The following is a 23,242-nucleotide window of genomic DNA, read 5'->3' on the forward strand; positions in this document are numbered from 1 at the left end:
GTTTAGTGGATTGGAGGAGGCGAGAACCGGCTTGACAACTTAAATAATAATTTAATAAACAATTTAAACAAAACACGCAACCAAAACCACACAGTACAGCTGTCTGCAATTCTCTCTCTCTCGAACTGTCGTCCACGGCCGCCTTTATCCCTCGCGCGCCCCATCAGGCTGATTGGGGACCGGGTGTGTCTCATTCCAGCCCGGCCCCGCCCTCCTCGGCTCTACACAGCCCACTTCTCTGTTAGCTCATAATATTTTTGTCTGTTTAGAGTTTTACTTTAATACAGGTTGCAACATAATGCTAGTTAATAGGTAACTCCATCCTTACAGTTTAATGATCAACCGTTTTAATTTGTGTGAAAGTGAATAAAAGTAATTTTTATTGTAGCACCTCTAGTGTTCATTTCAGAAACTGCCGTGATAGGTACAACAAACCATGTAAAAATCATTCAGCATGATTCTATGAGACAAGTATGAGACCTTAAATGACATGTTAAAAGATCTGACATTATGGCAATTGTTAAAATTTGGACTTTGTGAGACTACATGCAAAATCTGTTTAAGAAACACAGGTAATTGTTATTATATGAGAATATCACATTTCTGTTTTTTTTTTTTTTTTTTTTTTTTTTAAATGCTGTTGTCTATTTGCATTTTGCCTCATAAATAGATACTTTTAAAGTAATAATTAATCATACCTTTGTGTGTGTGCATACTCAGATTCTTCACGTTCAGGGAAGAAAGACAGTCGTTGCCCGACACCTGGTTGTGACGGCACAGGTCATGTGACGGGGTTGTACCCTCATCATCGCAGTCTGTCAGGATGCCCCCATAAAGACAGAGTCCCACCAGAAAGTAAGCACACTACACACTCTTTATAAACATCTGTCCTACACGTGCTTGCATTCTTCGTTTCCGTCTTTGCTCTTTCTTGTGCTGGCAAGAATAAAATGCCCTTTTATTTGCTTTATGTGCTTTGGTTGGCTGTGTCTATGTTTGTGTCTGTGGTAGTTTTCAGTGACACAGTCTTCAGTTCATTCTGCATGCTGTCGTCCTCCACACTAAAAAAAAATCAAGCAAACATCTAAGTCATTCCTATTATGTAGGACATTATAAACTCTGTAACCTAAGAAAATTTATATGGGTGTGTTGTATTTTAAAGGGGTCATGTCACGAGGAATCCAATTTTCCTTGATCCTTTGACATATAAGAGTTAATTGTACTATAAAAACTTACAGTAAGTTGCAGAACTCAAAACTTCCTCCCTAGTCCAGAAAGAGCATTTATGGTCACCAAGCTGCAAAAACGGCTCGTTTCCTGCTTCTGCGACTTCCTTACGTCACTAAGGGGCCTTCCTTAATGCATGACCGCCTTCACAGCAAGAGATCATTGCCTCTTTGGTCCACCCACTGGTGCACAGTCAGAGTGAATGATAAGAAGAGATTCAGGTACAGCCATTCCTACACACCTAGAGGGACCATTGCTGCAGTTGTTATTGAACAAAAGCCCTATTCGGATGCCAATTATTTTACATGGGGACGTGAGGTAATTCCAGCATTTACAGGGGGTAGTCAGTGATTTTATTGCCGTCTGAATCCGAAATGTCTGTGTTTTTCTCCAACCTCCCGCGAGAAAATTCCCGTCCAAATTACTTACTGTTTTTTGACAAACACCAAGGTCGTGTGGTAATTTAATTACCGTTCTAATCAACATCTCTGAGTTTATAATCCAAAAGCTGTTTTGGAAATTCTTTTTGACCACTGCTAAGTGCCGTACGTTTGCGCTGCATGTGGTAACAGCTCTGGCGGTAATGGACTGTTGTGAAAGTTGGAGGATTGTGTAACAGAATGTTTGAAATAATTCACAATAATAAAATTACGTGGCTGCTCCACCACAGTGAGTGGGAACTCTTAAGTAGAAGGGAAAGAACAACGAGAGCCAGATCACGTTAAGTTTTGAAATGGTCCATTATTATGGCAGCAATGTAATATTATTGTAATATATCACATTTTAATATAGAAAGGTTTACTAAATACATTTATACATAGGACTTGCATGACTACTCGTTTACATGAGTTGAGTAGTTTCAGAAAAGTTGCCGGGTTAATGTCTATATTATTTAAAATGTTTAATTTCCACCTTCACTTTTTAAAAACATTGACAGATAATTCCAAATGATGTCCGTCATTTTGATAGATAAAACTATTTTTACCATAGCTCCTCAAATTTCATTTGGACTATCTTTACTGTCCTTGATATGTGCGGCTTCTATATCTCCTTGCGTGCTCTTAGGAGAGAGCGCACAAGCGGCGCAATTGAGGTGATGCGGGTGACGAAACATGCGTACCCCATTGACAGATTTATTTGGCTGCGTTGATAAACAGTCTTGTCCCTACAGATTCTTGATTCGTTTAATTGCTCTTCGCAAGAATTTTGGCTTGCCCGTATGTGAAAATGTACACAGTAAATGTCCGCAGCACTTTGCAGCTTGGTTCCCTCATGCTTTCAAAATTTTATTTTCCAAACATATTTAAACGCAAATACAGAGGACACAGTTTGTGGATTTTCCATATAACAAGCGCAACTGCAATCATGTGATCGACAAAAAGTTTCGCTTATCCCCCTTGATTTAATTGTCATCCAAACACATGAGTTTTATCATGAAAATGTACTTTTACAGACGTCACCCTGAGAAACAGTTGCTGTCTGAATAAGGCTTAATATAGAGATTGTGATGTCGGGGAAGATTCATAAACGTCTCTGCATTGCCTTTCGAAGTATGACAACGTTAGGAAAGAGGGCCTAGAGTTTATTTTGAACAAAGTTCCTGATCGCGTCAGTGTGGGATTATATGTTTTGTTCGGCACATTTCTCTAAGGATTCTTTTGAGAACTACTATGATTCAGACTTTGCAAAGAAACCTATATTGAAAGATGGAGCAATGAAAGACAATGGCATAGTATACGCTAGTGGCTGCCATCTCATCTGTCTCCTATGAGCCAGAACGTTCCATATTTTGCCCGAAATTAACGCATTGGGACACCCATTGTCCAGCAGCAAAACAGTCAAGGACGATCCCCTCCCTCGGTCGAATGGCAAATTGATCAGGAGTGCGACTCCCCACCCGGCAAACATCCCATATTTCCCATTACACGGGATGCGTATTGAAGCGGCCAATCAACAGAGGTGAACACATGGGTCGACCATCCATTACAGCTGGATACAGATTTATGAACCCTTTTATATTCGCAGGTTGTGTTAGTCTGGACTATTTTCACTGTTCTCAGCTTTGTATAGCATTATTGTACCACCAGTGTGGCGACTTCTGTTCTGTTTTCGATTGTTATTTCATTTGGAATTACTGTAGTAGTTTAATTGCGTGCTTAACATAAATTGGGACATATAGCTAATGATTGCCTGGACTGAGTGCTTTCAGGAGATTTTGTAAATCGCTTGCACATTTTCATTCTTTTATTCTTGGAAAAAACAGTTCCACTAGTGTTGGCAGGGAGTGTTTGCGCTGCAAAATGTTTGCCACTCATAACACAATGGGCGTTAAAATGGAAGTCTTAAAGGGGACAGCACAGAAAAACAAGCTTTTCAGACATAGGGTCAGAGACAGGGTTGAAAAAAGGTAATTTAATACTATATTATGACAAATAAGTTGCAAAAACCTTTACTAACATTACACTAAAAAATGCTGGGTTAAAAAAAAAATCTAAATTTGCTGGGCAAATCTAAATTCATTTTTACCCAGCAAAATGGATTATTTATTCAACCCATATGCTTTTTCATTTTTTCAGGAATGCTGGGTTACTTTGATCTCATAAGTGGGTTAATATTTTCAGGTTGTGTTATCCTTTAAAAGTATTCTAACGTAAACCACACCATAAACAAATCTGTTAACATGGCACCTCCTTTATTTTGGATTAGTATTTTATTGTATGAAACAGTTTGATAAGAGAAAGGAAAAAATTAAGAAACACCTGGAACATATCTTTATAAACGGCCAAATTTGTTGTTGTTCTTTATTTGCACCCTTTGCAAAAATGACAACATCTGCTCAAACTGTGTCGACGTGTGAAATTATTTAAAATTCTACCATTTGTTCAATTAATTAATTATGATATTGTAATAAAAGAAAATTAAATGATATCTTTGGCATCTTTAAATTTTTGTATGTTTTTCCAGTGTATTAACTGTAATATGATAGCAGGAATGATCCTTCACCTTAAAAGTAACTCACTTGCAGCATGAAGACACACAGCAGAGGTGCAGACCGCGGTATAAACAGTAATCGTAATATCACAGACATGCATGAATGCATTTATTGTTTCTGTTGATAATTACGAGGGTATATTAATGGAGGCCAGTTTAATAAGCTGGTTAGATTTCTCATTTTGTTTTAGATGCTCAATTAAATCCAGTTGAATAAACTGTAATTATTATAATCTGATGAAAGAGTTAGAGACAGGAAGGATGGGACGTATGTTTTCCTCTCATTCACCTTGTGCAAATCTCACATTACGTGCTTCATTAAAATGCAGAACGAATTTTGTGTGTTTTACTCACAAATGAACCAGATGGCAATCAGACTAACTGACGGCTTTCATGACAGACCCAAATTAGTTTACAAAAAGATTTATTTTTAAAGTGTCCAGATGGCACATGATGGCATTTCAAGGGCTTTTTTAGATGACCATCACTGTAATTTGTACACAATATACAATATTGCACACACTTACTAAAAGATCACTTTTGTTATGCTGAGTCACTTTGTGGCAATTTTGTCATGTTCCATAATGCTGTATTCATGTTCAGCCACCTTTGGAAGTTATATTGAAAAACACTTTTTATTTTCTTACATCACATCAAGGCACTTTATTATGATGAATTCAAGTAGAATGAGCCATATGAGGGACAATTTCTAAATGGCATTTTTGCACCCTTGAAGGGCATTTCAGGAAGAGAATGCTAATCGTAGGTTTGTTCTGAAAGTGAGCAACTGAATTCCCAAACTGAAATAATCCCGGTATGATCTAGAGATCAGAATATCATAGAGTCTTGGGGGGTGGGCTCTTTTTCTTTAGCCAGTAAGCAATCACCTAGAGCACCCTAGCAAATAGACACAACACCTTAGCAACCGCATAGGAATACCACTAAGAACATCTTGGCAACTGAATAGCAATGCCCAGCCGCAATACCTTAGCATCATGGCTGTGAGTTTTGAACAGGGAAGTACCAATCATCTAGTTCACACACAGACATGTCTCAAAGTGCCTGGCGAGGTGTTTCGTGCACTAAGTCAGCTGAGGTAGCAGACCCCGCCTGCCGCTCAGTAATGAATATGTCAGAGAATGTTGAAGATGGTGAAGGGATTAAGGAGGTGATAATGATGAAGATGAGCTCGGGTAGAGCACTGGTCTTCTCGCCCCCTCCACACACTCCCCTGCCACCTTACTGCTGGGCACTATTGATCATTAATCTGATTGCTGTCAGCAGGGAGTTTAGACACTCATGGACTGTTCTGGAGAACACAAAGAAAAGGCTATTTAAAGACTAATAACAGAGTAAGGAATAATACAGTTTCACATGTGAGAGATGTAGTGTTGGTGCTGTCTGCTGTGATTTCATTGATTGCTGACATGTTTCTACTGCAAACGACAGACAAATACATCACTGAAATAATCAACAGCCACACCAGCTAACAGCACATGACTGGATGCATGAGGCAACTTCAGCTGACAGCTTCAGCAGATGATCAGAATGAAATCAGCATCAGAGTCTATCTGCATTATTCACAACTGACCACGCTGACATGTTCAACGAAGCATCAGATTTGACTTTCAAACATCTTCAAGTTAGTAACAGGGAATCCAATGAGAGAACAGAATAGAATAGAATAGATTATAAGTAGTAACAGGGAATCTAATGAGGAATTAGAACAGAACAGAATAGACATCATAGAAAAGAACAGATATAGAATAGAATAGAATAGAATAGAATAGAATAGAATAGAATAGAATAGAAATAGGGAATCTAATAAGAAAGAGGAATCAGAATAGAATAGACATCATAGAATAAAATTGACAGAGAATAAAATAGAATAGTCCATAATAAAACAATATCAGACAGACAGAACAATAGAATTTATCTAAATATATTACACAAAACAATCAACAAAATATAAAAAAACAATAAAATAGAATAGAATTAGTAACAGGGAATCTAATAATAAAGAGGAATTACAGTAGAACAAAACAGAATAACAAAGCAGAATATAATAGAACAGAATGTAAAAAAACCCAATAGAATAGAATAGAATAGAAGTAGTAATGGAATCTAATGAGGAATTAGAACAGAACAGAATAGACATCATAGAAAAGAACAGATATAGAATAGAATAGACAGAGAATAAAATAGAATAGAAATAATAAAACAATATCAAACAGACAGAACAATTGAATAGAACAGAATAGATTAGACATAACATTTAACATAATATAAAAACAATAGAATAGAAGTAGTGACAGGGAATCTAATAATATAGTGGAATTACAATAGAACAAAATAGAATGTACATCAGAATATAACAGACAGAGAATAGAATAGAATGGAATAGAAGCAGTAACAAGAAATCTAATTTCATATTGGAATTAGAATAGAATAGACATCATAGAAAAGAAAAGAAATATATTATAATAAAATAGAATAGAATAGACAGAATAAAATAGACAGAGAATAAAATAGAATAGACATAATAGAACAATATCAAACAGATAGAACAACTGAATAGAACAGAATAGATTAGACATAAATCTGAACATAATATAAAAATAATATAATAAAAGTAGTGACAGGGAATCTAATAATATTGTGGAATTAAAATAGAACAAAATAGAATGTACATCATAGAATAAAACAGACATAGAATAGAATAGAATGGAATAGAAGCAGTAACAATAAATCTAATAACAGTGGAATTAGATTAGAATAGAATAGAGTAGAATAGAATAGAATTAAATCGACTTTATATAATAAAATACACAGATAACAGAATAGAACAGAATAGAATACACATCATAGAATAAAACAGACATAATACATTATAATAGAATAGAAGTAGTAACAGGGAATCTTGCAAAATAATGAAATTAGAATAGAATAGATTGGACATCATATAATAGAACAGACAGAATTGAATAGAAAACAATAGAATAGACATCATATAATAGAACAGACAGGATTTAATAGAATAGAAGTAGTTACAGTTAATCTGATAAGATAATGGAATTATAATAGAATACAATAGAATAGAATAGAAGCAGCGACAGGGAATCTAATAAGATTGTGGAATAAGGATAGAAAATAAATCATAAACTAGGACAGACTGAATAGAATATAAGTACTAATAGAGAATCTAATAAGGTAATGCAATTAGATTAGAATAGAATAGAATAGAATAGAATAGAATAGAATAGAATAGAAGTAGTGACAGGGAATCTAATAAAACTGTGGAATTAGAATAGAAAAGACATCATATACTAGACCAGACTGAATAGAATATAAGTACTAACAGGGAATCTAATAAGGTAATGAAAATAGAATAGAATAGATTAGAATAGAATAGAAAGTAGTGACAGGGAATCTAATAAGATAGTGGAATTAGAATAGAAAGACAGACTAGAACCGACTCAATATAATACTGTAGAAGTACTGACAGGAAATGTAATAAGGTAATGAAAATAGAATAGAATAGAATAGAATAGAATAGAATGCTCATATCTTATTTGTGCACAGTCTCACACTGCATGGTGCATGCGCATGCGACTGTTCTTCCATTAGCAGTTCTTTGCATGCTGCTGTTTGATGTGTATAATTCTGAGTGTGTTGGTGATAATGAAGAGTGTTTCACACTAATGCAGATGACTAACTGTGGGCCTCTAACTCCAAATCTTCAACCCTGTTTCTCTCGCCTGCTGTCAAGTTCTTGCAATGTATGAGAATGTTCTTAAGTGCCCTACGCCTGGCTGCACGGGCCGGGGTCATGTCAACAGCAACAGAAACTCGCACAGGAGGTGAGTTCCCATCTGTCTGAGAGAAACAACTGAGATTTATTATAAACATAGTGCATACTTGTCTAAAATGCAGCTTACATTTCTTTCCTTTCACATTATCTATATTTATAAGTGTTGCTTGCTTAATATTACTATTGCTCATACTTAAGGTTAGGGATTTGACTAATTTGACCAGTCCGACCAATGGCAAGACAGGATGGAAGGGACGGTAGGAGTGTTTGGCAAACCTGTTTAAAAACAGTCGTTATTTTTTGGTGCCATTAGTGGCGCAATAATTACTCACTTCACCTTTAAGCTTCTGATGTCAGCACAGGATGACATTCATTCATTTAACAGTTGCACAGTAATCTGATATTAATAGTGTGTGTTTCTCTTTTCCAAAAAATCTGCTCACTGCCGATATGAAGTATAGGCTACTACAAATGCTTATTCTCTCGTAAGCACCTTTATAAGCATCACATTCATTCTGTGGAAAGTTCAGCATGTGGATTTTATCGGGCTGTTGAAATGAGTTTTGCATCGTCCTCTTCACCCTGATATTTTGGGATTGAGTTGCAGTAATGTGCCACAGTAATGCTCTCAGCAGATGCTGTAGGCCACGTCAGCCATTAACACCTCGCTGACACCCCACCAGGGGAGACGCATGCTCCAGACGCCCGCAGTAGACCCCTGAACCACACGCCACACATTACACACACACACACACACACACACACACATTCACCTCACTTGTAATCGCAAGAGTGAAAATACATTTCCTGCGGCCCAGTAGCAACCTGGCAGCTTGCTTCATGTCATGGACACTAAACTGACACTCACACACACACTCATTATCATACCACACCTACAACAGCCTTTCATGTCTCTTTTCCCAGAGCTCATGGTACTATACACATGATTTGATAACACTTTACATTAATGTTCCCTTTATTAAAGGTTTATAAAGGGGTTCATAAATGACTAATAAGTCATTTACAAATGTATTGTAAATCATTTATATGCAGTTATAACTACATGATCAAAAAGGGTGACATTCATGCGATACTTGCCAAATAGTGAGCATTTTAGCTTACATGTTATAATTGCTTAATAAATACACTTATTCATACTTATATTAAACAATGTAAACAGAAAATATAAATATAAAATATATATAATATAAAATGCCCTAATTCATGATCTATGTCACAATGCAGCAAAAAAAAAAAAAAAAAGAAGAAGAAAAATTTTTTGTGAGATTAAAAGGACGGATTGTCACTGCTACAGTCCGCTTTGTGTTTATATTCATTACTGTAATGTCTTGACTCACTTGTGTTGTCACTTTCCCTGTCACATTGATGTCAAAAGAATGGTTTTAACAAGTCCTACTTACCTAAAGTCCTCTGCAAAAACACTTTTCAGCTCTTCACGCTCATTCGCAGCATATATATCACATAATTAAGCCTGATGACCATTACTAATACCAACCATTACAACCATACTAAACTTTATACACACATGTTTTCTAATGTTGGTAACACCGTAATAAATTCTTCATGTGTCCACTTTTCATTGAGGTACATTTTCATAGGTTACTGATGTTGAGTAAGTGTTATTAAGCATTTATAACATGTGAAGTAACGTGGCTCACTACTTTTAGTAGAGTCAATGGCCGGCGCATGCGCCGACGATGTGCACAGATGATGACAGCGTCTGCGAGTCGAGAAAATCTGGCCTGGATTATGACAAAATTTACATCATGCATACTGTACACGGAGCGATCCGCAACGTGGTCACTTGAAGTATACTTTGGCCTTAAGGGTCAAAGAGAGGGTAAAAACATTCAAATATAAATTAGAACTTTGCACTTTTGGTGCAAAACTTTACTAACATCATAAGTGAATCTAAGGTAAAAAAATAATAATAATAATAATAATAATTATAATAAAAAGAAATGTATAATTTCATATAATAAACTTTCTTTTGTTTCTTTCAGCCTGTCAGGGTGCCCAATAGCAGCTGCAGAGAAACTGGCCAAATTCCACGAGAAACACCCATCCTGTGATGGAACCAAATCCAGCCAGGCTTCAGACCGAGTGCTCAGGTAACAAACACATCAGAGAGGTCAGAATATAAATTTAAAACCCAAAATTTAAAGTTTCAAATAAAACCTTTAGGATTCCAGGTTTTATCACAATATAATCATGTCCAACAGTAATTTTATCACACTAAAGTCATGTTAACACATTAAATGTTTGTCTTGTGACTATACTTTTGAAAAAGTGTGTATTTTAACATTTACAGACTGGCCCCATTCACTTTCATTCTAAGCCCCTTCTTGTAACCTCAATTTTTGCCTTTTGTTAAATAATTCAGGAGCGAGTTAAAATTATTTTCTGTGGTAATCAACATGCTACAAATGCTATCGACTGAGCTTAACTTGTACTGAACCTGGAACATTCCTTCAATTCCCAGTGATCCCAGAGCAATAATGGAATACTGTAGAAGCTGCATTTACATTTAAAATGTACAGTTTTAATTAAAATTTTTAACATTCATCATTAGTTATTTATTGTCCGTCACAGAGTTTTATCTTGGACTGAAAATACTTTATTAATTCATGACCACCTTATGGGTTAACTACATTGGTTTAGTTTTACATTAGGCATATAAAGGAGTTGTGAATGTGGTTAATTACTAGTATCTGAATATCTTTTAAAAAAGAAATTCCAAGAGATACTTATCACACGTGGTCCAATATGAGCCTCAAAATTGCGTAAAATTTCCTGTGCGTTGTTCCTAAAATATGTTATTATCTACACTCCCATGTTTGAAGTGCATGTTTGAAGTTTCCATTTGAAATTCATTAATCATGGCATTTATTCGAAGGCTCAGGACGGACATATGACGCATCATAAACTGCTGCTTGTCTCTGTTCTAGGCCGATGTGCTTTGTGAAGCAGTTGGAGATTCCACAGTATGGCTATAAAAACAACGTCCCCACGACAACCCCACGCTCCAACCTAGCCAAAGAGTTGGAGAAATACTCCAAAACCAGCTTTGAATACAACAACTACGGCAACCACAACGTCTACAGCAAACGACACACCGCTGCACCCAAACTCCACAGTCGAGACGCACTCCCCAAAAGTGATGATGGTAACACCTGAACACTCACATATCTGCTTACTGACATAGCTGAATATGTATAATTAATAGGGCTGTCGATTTACCACATTAATGTTTGATGATTGATTAATTATATAAAAAATAAATATGAAAAAAAATGCAATTATTCATGCCACCTTAATGTAATAAGTAATTGTCCTACCATCGGAGCAATTCAAGCCTGAAACACCTTTATGTTTTTGCGAGTTGCAGTCAGCAGAGTGCAGTCACACATGTTTAACTTTAAAACGCTGTGTTCATGGCGTGAGATACTGAAAACAATTGAGATGCTACTGTACACAACCAAAGTAAGACACTCCAAAAGCGTTCTTATGACGCATGTGTACATGGATTTACAAAGTTAGAATAGTCCTTATAATAAGTCTAACTCAAACAGCTAGATGAATAGATGCAAAATAGTTTATCGTGGACTGTAGGACTGTCATTATTTTATGTATTACTGTATATTGAATAGTCTTATTCAGGAGCATTTCTCAGTAAATATTGATAAATGTGATTAATTGCAATTAGTTTGATTAATTAATCGGCATATCACGTAATGAATTCAAATACATTTTTTTCGATTAAATTCAATTGACAGCCCTAATAATTATCATCACTACTGGAACTCTTGAACAAGGATTAGTTCACGCAAAAAAAATAAAATAAAAAAAAATTCTGCCAACATCATTACTCACCATCATGTTGTACCAAACCAATGTGACTTGCACACACACACACACACACACAAAAAAGATATTTACCAGAATATCCAAGCTGATCTTTTCCAAACAATGGAAGCTGACAGTGACAAGGGGCTGTCAAGCTCCAAAAAGGATGAAAAGTGCCATAAAAGAATCATAAAAGTAATCCATACAACTCATGGGCTATATTCCAACTATACAATTGCTTTGTGTGAAGAACAGATGGGAACAGTAGGAATTTTTATTTTTGTGTGAACTATTCCTTTAACTACAATAAGGTCTGAGAAAGCTAATACAAGCTAAGCCGTTTTCTTCACAGTTGTATATTAAACCACTGACAATCTACACAATAACATTATACGCCAAGATGAATGGTGGGCCCGGAACTAAACCCTTTTAGAAATGCCTTCGAGATCATCCTTCCCTATATTCCAGAGGTATGGAAATATATGGAAATGATCTGGAGGCAGATGCATGATGAATGATGCGGCTGAGTCAAATTAAGTCTGGATTTGGGCTGCTGCTAATTGCAATTCTGTGCAGATAAGTGTGAGATCCCCGACCATGCTTTAATGACCAGACTGAGGGGGAGAAGATGGTGGGGGGGGGGGGAGTGAAAAGGGAAATAGAAAGAGAGAGTGAGAATGAGAGAGCGATGGCAGCAGGATGCCCACAGGGAGATGCCACTTTGATGCCCAGCTGGTGGTTGTGTCTCATTGTGTCTTTTGTCAAACTGCAGAGAGAGCAGCTCTCTCTTTCTCTCTCACCTAAAGCTCCCTTACCACACACCATCATTTATAATTTCCTCATAATAATAGATTCATACTAAAGGGATGTGACAACTGAGCCCCTTCAACAAGGAAAAAGAATAGTAGATTACTACTTGACCACGTGAAATACTTCAGCTAGTCGTCTGCAGACCCAGTCGATTGTTATTTATTTATTTTTGCACTGATTTTGGGGGGAATGTACAGTATGTAATCGTTCAACACAGGAAATCGACATGTAGCTTCCGAATGTTCATGTACCCTGAAATCGACCCTAATCTGCCAAATTACTGACAATCAATTCAAATGTGATAACCTCTCCATCTGGTGACACCTTCGAGTTATGGGTTCTGGTGAATAAACAATGATGAGGGTGATTCGGAGGTTGCATCTTTGCTCTTAAATTACATGTTTACTTAACTGATGTTTAGATTTAGGCTTGGGGTTTGGGTTAGGGGGCAGAGTTAATCAAATATACATACCTGTTGATGCATAAATGTTGCATTACATCATTTACAAGTAAAAATACAATACAAAAATAATATTGTCTAAATGTGGTGACAGTCTCATTAATCCCCTGGGAGGAGTATCTAAAAGTTCAGAGACTGCAATATACAAAAAATCCAAAATGGCCGACTTCCTGTTGGGCGGAGCTAATAACTATAATTATGAAAGTTGTCTGGCTTGATAGAGACCTATATATGTACCAATTTTGGTGAAACTGTAGGTGAAAATGGGGGTGCTAAAGAGGCAGTCTTACACGCCCATTTTAAAGGGAGTGCTACAGAGCCCATGCGTGAACTTTTGCCCAGACCTAATGGCTAATGACTCTGATTTGTGTACAAAATTTCATGAAATTTTAAGCATGCCAAGTCCCTCAAAAACAAAAACCCAAATATAGGAAGTAAGGAATAATAACAATGAATGCCTTGCCATGGCAACAGTATTTAAGATATATCCCTTTACAAATTTACATCAGCAGTGTCTTGACATTATTCTAAAGAATTTTGAAGCAATTCATTTAAACATATTTCAAAGTCTGTTAAAAGTGCCATACTTCCTGCTGCCAGCTGGTGGTGCCATTTTAAAGGGGGCACTACAGAGCCCCCCTTTCACGTCCCCACTTTCAGTGCTTGGGCCCTAATAATAATAATAATAATGTTAAATTTATATAGCGCCTAAACAGAGGTAGCACAGTTTAAAGAAGAAAAAAAAAAAGATGGAGCATGTTTCAGTTTCTTCATTTTACATAAGGAGGAATATTCTGAATAGATGAATACACTATGGAGCATTTAAACCTTTATGGAGCATTTTAACTTTTTTTTTTTTTCGGAATAAAGTCTTAACCAGATAATTTCCTTAATCGCTGATGTGGAATTAAATGTGGTCAACTTTAAAAGATGGATCGATGAGCTCCGATGTGAAATCATCACTTCAGTTCAGGAATTTAAAAACGGGCTCAGGTTTAGACTATGTAAATGAATAGATGGGAATCGTGTGATACATTACCATAGACATTTCAAGAAGTGGAAAGTGTATATGATGTCATATCTTAATGTTACACTTGATAAGCTCCAGATGCACACAATTAACAGAGACTGCAAATGGAGTCGAGACCGCGCCCATTCGATCTGAAATCACAACGTGCACATTTTCATTCATCAGGTTTACACTTTAGAAATATTGGCTGCACAGATTTATAAATTCTTTGTAATTTTGTATGTTTATTTAAAATGTCGCTTTATCCTTGTGCCTCTTGGATAATCAGTCATACGAATATTTTTTTATATTATTCTGATGAATCCATTATTTGTTTTGAAATCATTATTCGGCTTAGGGCACATCCCTAGTAATTAGTTACTGTAATCTTACTACTTTTTAGTAGTTGTTTTTTTCTTTCAAAAAGTAGTGTAGCGCAGTACATTTTAAATTCTTGTAATCAGATTACAGCTACTAACTTTCAATTTAAGGAATATTTTGGGTTCAACAGACACAGTCGGCAAGGAGGCCCCGCCCACTCGTGGGGGAAATCAAAGCGCAGTTACCATAGTTACTCATACATTCCTATGAGGAAAACGGGGAGAAATATCTGATAGATTTGGCTATTTTAACAACAAAAACATGACGAAAAGCTGTTGTGTAGTTTTTTGCACTTCAAACAATGCCAAAAAACCCAAAACTGATTTTTTATTGCCCGCCAACTTACAGAAATAAAAGCCTAAACAATAGCACTGCCGCTACAAGCTGTTGAGCCATAAAGTAATTTCTTAGCAGTGCCAAGCCACCCAAGACAGAAGTTAAGTCACGTTAATATTTTGTCATTCAATTGGTATCTTAAATGTTTTAATTTATACCTTTTAATATGATTGATGATTAATGAAATGACTGTACACATAAAATATCTCAAATTTCACATTTCACAGCAACTTTACCAGAAACACCATTTACTATACACTTCGCCAAACCGAACTTACAGAGAAATACATCCCCTTAGAAATGTTTGACTGATTAAAGCATGAAAAACAATAAGCAGCACTCCACTCCGATCACTTCAAGTTTTCTCATGTATCTTGTCTTGTTTTCTGGTGTTAGCTCATCATTATGTCTCTGCTGGAACCGCTGTGGTGATAATATGATAATAGATTTAGTCTTGAATCCACTCGGATGTTTCCCAAATACATTAAAGCACTTGTCCAGCATATGGTGGACTGCAGCCACAGTGTTCTTCTTTTGGGCTTCTATTTCTGTCAGTTGGCGGGCAATAAAAAAATCTGTTTTGGGTTTTTTGGCATTGTTTGGAGTGCAAAAAACTACACAACAGCTTTTCATCATATTTTTCTTTGTTAAAATATCCAAATTTGTCAGATATTTCTCCCCGTTTTCCTCATAGGAATGTACGAGTAACTATGGTAACAAGGCTTTGCTTTCCCCCACACTAAACCACACCCCCGGGTATGACGCGTTGCCAACTGTAACTATCGAAAATCGACAGCATTTGTGGCAAAATATTGACTCATCCCTCCTTTTCTTTAAAGGCGCCCTCGGTAACTTTTTCCTTATTAAAAAAGTTTCACTCCTAAAGAAATGAATTGTAATTTTGAAATATATGTATCAAATCATGACCACACACATGAGATGAGGACTCTAGTCATATCAGTAACCTTATAAAAGCTGTTTTATTCTACATGGGGCAGGGGCGCCCTCATGGGGCCTACCATTTTAGAATCACATGACCAGCTGAATCTCAGTAACCATCTTGTTATTGGACACTTTCACTCTTGGATTAAATTAATCATGGCTGATTGTGAATAGTGATTTTCTACAATGGCATCTGTAACTGAAGATTATTCACTTTGAATGATGTTGCATCCACACCACTAGGTGTCACTGTAAGTCCAAGATGACACAAACAAAAAGTGCACCAGTGAGACACGTACAATGGAAGTGAATGGGGAAAAATCATAAACATGTAAATGCTCACTATTTCAAAAGTATAACAACAAGATATAAACAATATTCGTGTTAACATGATTTTAGTGTAATAGAATCTCTTACTAATCTTTTCTGTGTAAAGTTATAGCCAATTTTACAACTTCATTGCCATGACGATATAATGTCAGCTAACCGTAAAACCCTAAAATGACTGCAAAAATGACGATTTAAACAACTTTACAGCTCAAATAATACATGAGATTTATCAGAAGAATTAATGTAAAATCTTTTATAAAATTATAAGCATCATATTTCTGCCTTCAACCCCGTGAAGTTAAGTGCTTCACTGTAACCTCCATTTTTGCTTTTCTTTAAAAGCAGGGATGAGTCGAAAAATTTTTTTGTGGTAATCAACATTATGCTACAAATGCTGTTGATTGAGATTAACATGTATTGAACCCGGAATATTCCTTTAAATTTATTACTTTAAAGTGGCTAACAGATTTCTTTTTATTAAATTATTTTTTTTAAATATATTAATATGTATTTTGTGATATTAATTGTAATTTTGTGATATACCCCTTGGTCCAAGTATAAATGCCATATGTTAACGTCACGGCTCTGTTTGTCTCATCAGTGAAGCGCTACTGTAAGAGCTCGAGTTCGGCGAGCAGCACTAGCAGCAGTTACGGGCCCAGCAGCAGCAGTCTGAGCTGTGGTGGAGGTGGAGCTAGAGGAGCGGAGAGCAGTGCCAGCAGCACCTGCAGCAAGAGCAGCTTTGACTACACACATGACATAGAGGCAGCGCATATGGCTGCTACTGCCATACTCAATCTCTCCACCCGCTGCAGGGAGATGCCACAGAGCCTGAGCGGCAAAACCCTTGACATCTGCACACAGGTACGCACACACTGCCTGAGTGTCTGTGAGTCTATTGCCACTTCTTGAGACGTGTTCACTCTTCATAGCCTTATGGGGGTTCAGCACAAGCACAAGTCATTACGCTGTCTGTCGTTCTGTTGTTCTCTCTGTCTGTTGTGGTATCACTGCTCTCAAGAGCCAAGCAGATTATGAGATGTTAACAAATGCAATCAATAATGTGAATGACAGAGATGCATGAGGATAGGGCACCCCTTCTGTTTTTTTCGCCCCTCGTTTGATATGTGCACACACCAGTGGCGACTGCTTTAAGACTACATGGGAAGCACAGAAATGTGGCAATGACTTTAATATGGACAAATAATCTATGTAGATTACATATTACTCTTTATGCATTTTAATATTTTAGCAAATACAAGTGTAAAATACCACACATCACTATTGCACTATTTGTTCAAGTAACACTTTAAACATTCACATGAATATGTCCAATGATGTCTGTGGACGCAGAGCCTCATTGAAGCCATGCTTTTAATAAGAGTCTATGGCACATACCTGTACTATTCAAATCAAGATGCAAAAGATCCATGTTGATTGGGCGAGAGGCTCTAAACACCATTTTGGGTCCTGCCCAGACATCGTGCTACTCTGGTATCTATGGGAGCTTCTTTTGAGCTATTTGTATTGGATCTGTATTTGCCTATTGGACATTCGGCTTTCAATCGATATGTTTAAGAAGCCCGGCTTCTCTATATGATGATTGGTCAAGCTCTCAAATGGGTGGGACTTTGCAACAAATGGCCAATAATTGAAACTGTGATGTATGTGATTTACAGAGTATGAAATTGTTGGTGGCTTGGAGATACACACACAGTTATGTGCAATCTGACGTTAGACATTTATTTCAGCTTTTATAATCAGATATTTTGTTTTGAGCTTAGTTAGAGAAAAGAACCAGCCGCCACTGGCACACACGCACTCTGTTTAATCAGAGTGTGTGAGAATCTGTGTCTGAGTCTACTCGCTTGGGGAGGAAAAAAAGGAGAATGAGCTATTCCGGTCAGGTTTCCTTATAACATTTGGCAGTCCAGGATAGGTTGGGTCACAGGGTTTTGTTTATGGACCAGTTTTGGTCATGACATGCCTTTTTTTATTATTTTAATGTTCCTTGAGGTTCTCTTATCATATTTGTAAAGATTTTGCCCCAAAAAACAGAAATATATTTGTAAAACATATGATTCTGATCCTCTGTCAGAAATGCTCGGTTTTGGTGCTGCCTCTCCTTTAAGACTTGACTGTAAACTCCCACTGTTGTGATTTGCTCTCTGCTCTTGACTGACCTGCTCTCTCACTGCTCACCACTACTGGGCGGAAGTAAGATACGGAAGTGATCGGTAATGTAAGCGTTGAGGTGTTGTTGTGGAGGCGATCAGATGCAAATATCTACCGCAGTGTGACATCACAATGTGGAGGAATTAGAGAATGGGTCGTTTTGGCAGCTTGGTTTCAACAAATGCTCTTTTTGCAGTGAGGAGGAAGTTTTGAGTTCTGAAACTTACAGTATGTTTATATAGTACAATGACCTCTTATATTTAAAGGTGAAGTGTGGAATTTCTGTGTCATAAGCATCACCAAATGGAACTGCGAAAATACCGAACAGGCTTTCAAACAGGTTTACAGAACACAAAAGATTACAGCACTAATATAAGGACAACATATTAAGCATTATAACAAATACAGATCCGAGTGCAGGATCAAAACCAACAAATCTTGCTCTCTTTCTATTGATATTTTCAGCATAATTTTTTTTTTTCTTGATAACTGCTAAATCCATTTAGTTTGTGTTGTGCACAGAGGCCTCTACCCTGTATTCCAAATCACAAATCAAGTGTAGCATTTATTTTAGCTATTCACCATTGTGTGAAAGTAATGCTAGCAATTATACGAGCAGACAAAGGCAGTTTTCGCTGCACACCAGCTAAAGGCATGACCTGCTGCGAATGCCTGCCCGCATGATGGATTTGAGAAAAACGGAGCTGTACGAGCCATGAATGTTTTTTCTGAAGGATATAGGGACCAGATTAACCACATGCACACACACACATACTCATCCACTGGTGCTCAGGATGAATTTCAGCAGGAAGCAGGAAAGTAGAGCTGATAACATGTGATGTGGAAACATGGAAATGCCACAAGCATCTCTCTCTCATGTGCTGTCATTCTGCAGTGGAGGACAGGCTCAGGCTGAGGTTGATCTGGCCTGCAGCACTGTCACAGAGTCAGAGGTGCATGATGCTCCATCTCTACTCCAGCAGCACATTGATTTCAGTAGTTAAGTATTGTCTTGCAGTGGAGTTGAACCGCTTGTTAAGCATGAGTGTGATGTGGTGGACAGAGATCCCATGAGATCTTCATGAGATCATTTCATTTTTGCTGGAGCTCCATCTGAACATTGTTTTTCTGATACTATATTTCCAAATTTCTCTTAGAAGGAAGAATGGATATATGACTATATGGATGGTGTTTAAACAGGAATAATCAAAAATTTTGGTGCACAAGATAAAATAATGTAACACACACAAGGAAATGTCACTCTACCACTATTTATCAGTGCCCCGCCAAATTATCGCTCTTGTAACATTTAATCTCATTTTAGAGAAATCCATGAAAAAATCTTGGTTATCTTTAGACCAATCTCACAGTGAAATCGGAAACAGGAGGTTGACTTTTCTTTAGCTGAAATCGGTCTGTTCTTACCAAAATGTGAAACACTGCCCCCAGTGGTCAAAGCGAGAAGTGTTGGTGTGGATGGGAGTGTGTGAGCTCCATTTTCCGGGTGAAATGTCCCCAGAGGGGCACCAAAAGCGTTTTTAAAGCGATTTGTTTGCAGCTGTACAGGATGTAATACAGTGAAGATTTTATTAAATATTATACTATATTATTATATATTATATATATATATAAACCGAAACAAATAAAAAAAGCTTAAAAATAAATATATATATATTATTATTATTATTATTATTAACTATATAACTATATTAACCTAACTGTCAGTGGACGCTGCTGACCCAACATGCTTCCAGTTGAGCTACAACATTGCCAGCTGTGGCTTTTAGTATGATTAGGTTGTACTTTATGGGAGAAATTATTGGTAGTAAAGTTACTGTAAGAGTCTCTCTGAAAGGAGCATCAATTGTGTCCACAACATATAAGTGTACTAAACACAAAAAAGTGTTTGCAAACTTAATTATTAAATAAAATAAACGTATTCAATTAAAATATTTTTATAAAAACCAAAACAAAAAAAAAAGCTTAAAAATAATTTTCCTGCTGTTCCAGAGTGATTAGTCACATGGCATTTATGGCTCAAGTGATTGCTCCAAAAATCAGGCCAGAATTTGAGAGAGAAATCTCTCTCTCTCTCTCTCTCTCTCTCTCTCTCTCTCTAATTGGAGCAGTTTCAGGGTTGACACCAATCATCTTTACAAAATTTCTGGTAACACTTTACAATAAGGTTCCATTTGTTAACATTAGATAACAACGTTAGTTAACAGTAACTAACAACAAACAATACTTTCACAGCATTTATTAATCTTGGTTAATGTTTCAACATATACTAAAACATTTTTTAAATAAAAGTTGTATTTGTTAACATTAGCTAATGCACTATGAACTAGCATGAATTAACAATGAACAATTGTATTTTTATTAACTAATATTAATAAAGATTAATAAAACAATATATATTGTTATGAAAATATATATATTGTTCATTGTTATATAAAATAACATAACAATGCATAGAATTCCCAGGTGGCCTAATACATTTGCTGGTTTTTACACATAATAATAAAAAAATATAAATACAAAATAACTGTTTTATTTCTAAGTTGATAACTGTGCACCACTAAAAAGAAATCATGTAAAAATAATGAGGTCATGTCACAACAATGTAGCATACTACTGTTAAATGTTTATTGTGGAATAATGCATACTCTTTCACACATTAGTTTTCTATTCTGAATACAGCCATTGTTTCTGTCTTTGTCCAGCAGAGATCTAGTATACTGTAAGTACCCCAAAAATCCAATGAATGCCATCATTATTTTACATTCCCAATCAAATCCATACACATTTATTCACATACACATTACTGGACACATTAAGGTGTTGTTGCATTCTTAATACTATCTTTGCATAATGCAATAATTCACATTTCATTGGGATGGCATATACAGCAAACAGACAAATATGATCATGTTCACCTTGAAGTTGTTTAAAAATAAAGTGAGATTCGTCTTTAATTCAGTGTTTGGGGTGTTGTGAGGTTTGAGCATATAAACAATATGAATTTAAAGGACATTTGCATCTGCATCTCTCTTTATACAGTGACCAAGTTTGCATCTTTGATTATTTAGCTCATGCATACTCTCTTTGTGCTGCTTGTCTATTGAGGGTTGAAGGAGAGCAAAAATATGTGCGCTGTAAAATGTTTGAGCACCGTATATTAGGTCATTCTGAGACGGGCTTGCTTTATGACCTGAAATGTGAACGAAATCACTTCTGTCACATCACCACAGTGCCATCTAGTGTATCGGTGCACTCTAAATGCAGTCCCTGTTCTGTTTTCGTCATAGAAGCACAATATTGTTGTTATAAAGGCATTGACTGAAATTTTGAAGTCTCATTGATGCTGCACGACTTGATAGATTAATTAACTTATACTCAGCCGTGTTGACTGTGAAGGATTGACTGATTTTTGCTCTGTGTTTTTTAAATGAAGGGTTTCATATGTGTGTGAAAATGGAGGAATGCCTTTATTGTTTTTATTGAAAGTCGCTTCTTTGAAGGTGATTGACAGATGGTAAAAAAAAAAAAAAAAAAAGATGAACAACCCCATATAAGAAGTATACAGTTCTTACAAGTGTGAATGAGTCACTCTCAGGAAATGGTGCCAATTTGTGTCCCAATGACATACTACGGATATAATGAACTGTACACTGAACTTTATTTGATGGATTTGATGGTTTCGTGTGTCATGCGTAAGACATTTTAAGCTAAAACATTTATTTTAATTTTAGATGTTTGTTTTTCATTGGAATATTTATGTCCCTATTATTTAAATACATTTTAACTAATCAAATTAATTACATCTGTAGTTACACTGTTAACCTTACCCCTAACCCTAAACCTAACCCTACCCCAACACTTACCCTTGCCCTTAACCATAACTCTACCCCTAAACCTCGCCACAGTATAAAATGTATACTGTGGAGAGTGGCGTCTGGGTAGAGCGAGGCCGGGAAGATAAGTGGTGAATGAGGTCCACCTGTGTGCCACACCGGTCTTGTGTTCCTGTGATGGGCAGCAGGAGTATTTAAGGAGAGGAGACAGCGGCAGACGAGAGCGAGAGAGACGCACAAAGCTGTCTGTGTGTGTGTCTGCGTGCCAGTGTGGTGGATGCTGAAAACCTTTTGTGTACTGCTGAAAAACAGTGTCTTATTGTGTGCGACTGAAAAGTGCAACAATAAATGTCTATGTGTTTTGTCAAGTCGGCCCCAGCTTCCTCTTTTCCTTAATTGTTACATATACATAGCAATTCTGCATCACGCTTTTTAAGTAAATTCAACGTATGGTCATTTAATATCAGCACAACTAGAAAATCTTTGTTAGATATACACAAATGTAACAGTTCATTTAACTTTATTTACTTAAAAATGTACGTATGTCACACGAATAAGATTTAGCAATTAATAACAAGTTGTTTCAAATTAACATTTAAAGTACTGTTTCTTCTTAACCTACTTGGCTTTAAAGAAAATAATACATTAAACTTGATTCCCCAAAGAAGTGTGCATTAAGCTGCACTTCAGCTATGCATATTCACATGCGCAAGGAAAAATACATGGATTGAACAGGGTCCAAGTTGACCAATTATGGAACACTAATCACCCTAATGGTGACTACACAAAATGGTTATTTACAGTAAAACAACATCAATAATACAAAAAAACAGCGAAAATATTTTATAAATCTGCCATTGAAAAAATGAATGAATGTGATCTAGTGATAGAATATTTTCCTTTGGCATTCGCTCAGATTCTCGCTCAAACCGTCAGATCCTGCCGGAAGACGATGACAGCAGGGAAGAGGAACTTACTCCAAAAGGACATTGGAACCTAATTTAAAACCTATACTTCCCAAAAAGAAAATACAAAACCATTAATTCAGT

At 36.4% G+C, this 23,242-nt stretch overlaps 1 protein-coding gene across 3 annotated transcripts in view; it reads left to right on the plus strand.

Moving 5' to 3' along the window:
* The window catches only part of LOC127410931 (myelin transcription factor 1-like protein), a 177,671-nt gene that overhangs the window by 118,718 nt on the left and 35,711 nt on the right, over window positions 1-23,242 (plus strand). For all 3 annotated transcript variants that reach the window (XM_051646191.1, XM_051646193.1, XM_051646192.1), the window contains 5 exons: window positions 721-855; window positions 7,988-8,078; window positions 10,054-10,161; window positions 10,999-11,216; window positions 16,766-17,028. In XM_051646191.1, the coding sequence (XP_051502151.1) occupies window positions 721-855; window positions 7,988-8,078; window positions 10,054-10,161; window positions 10,999-11,216; window positions 16,766-17,028 (815 nt within the window). The remainder of the gene's footprint in view (window positions 1-720; window positions 856-7,987; window positions 8,079-10,053; window positions 10,162-10,998; window positions 11,217-16,765; window positions 17,029-23,242) is intronic.

The sequence above is a fragment of the Myxocyprinus asiaticus genome, chromosome 20 (genome assembly GCF_019703515.2).
Source record: "Myxocyprinus asiaticus isolate MX2 ecotype Aquarium Trade chromosome 20, UBuf_Myxa_2, whole genome shotgun sequence".
NCBI classification, from domain to species: Eukaryota; Metazoa; Chordata; class Actinopteri; order Cypriniformes; family Catostomidae; genus Myxocyprinus; species Myxocyprinus asiaticus.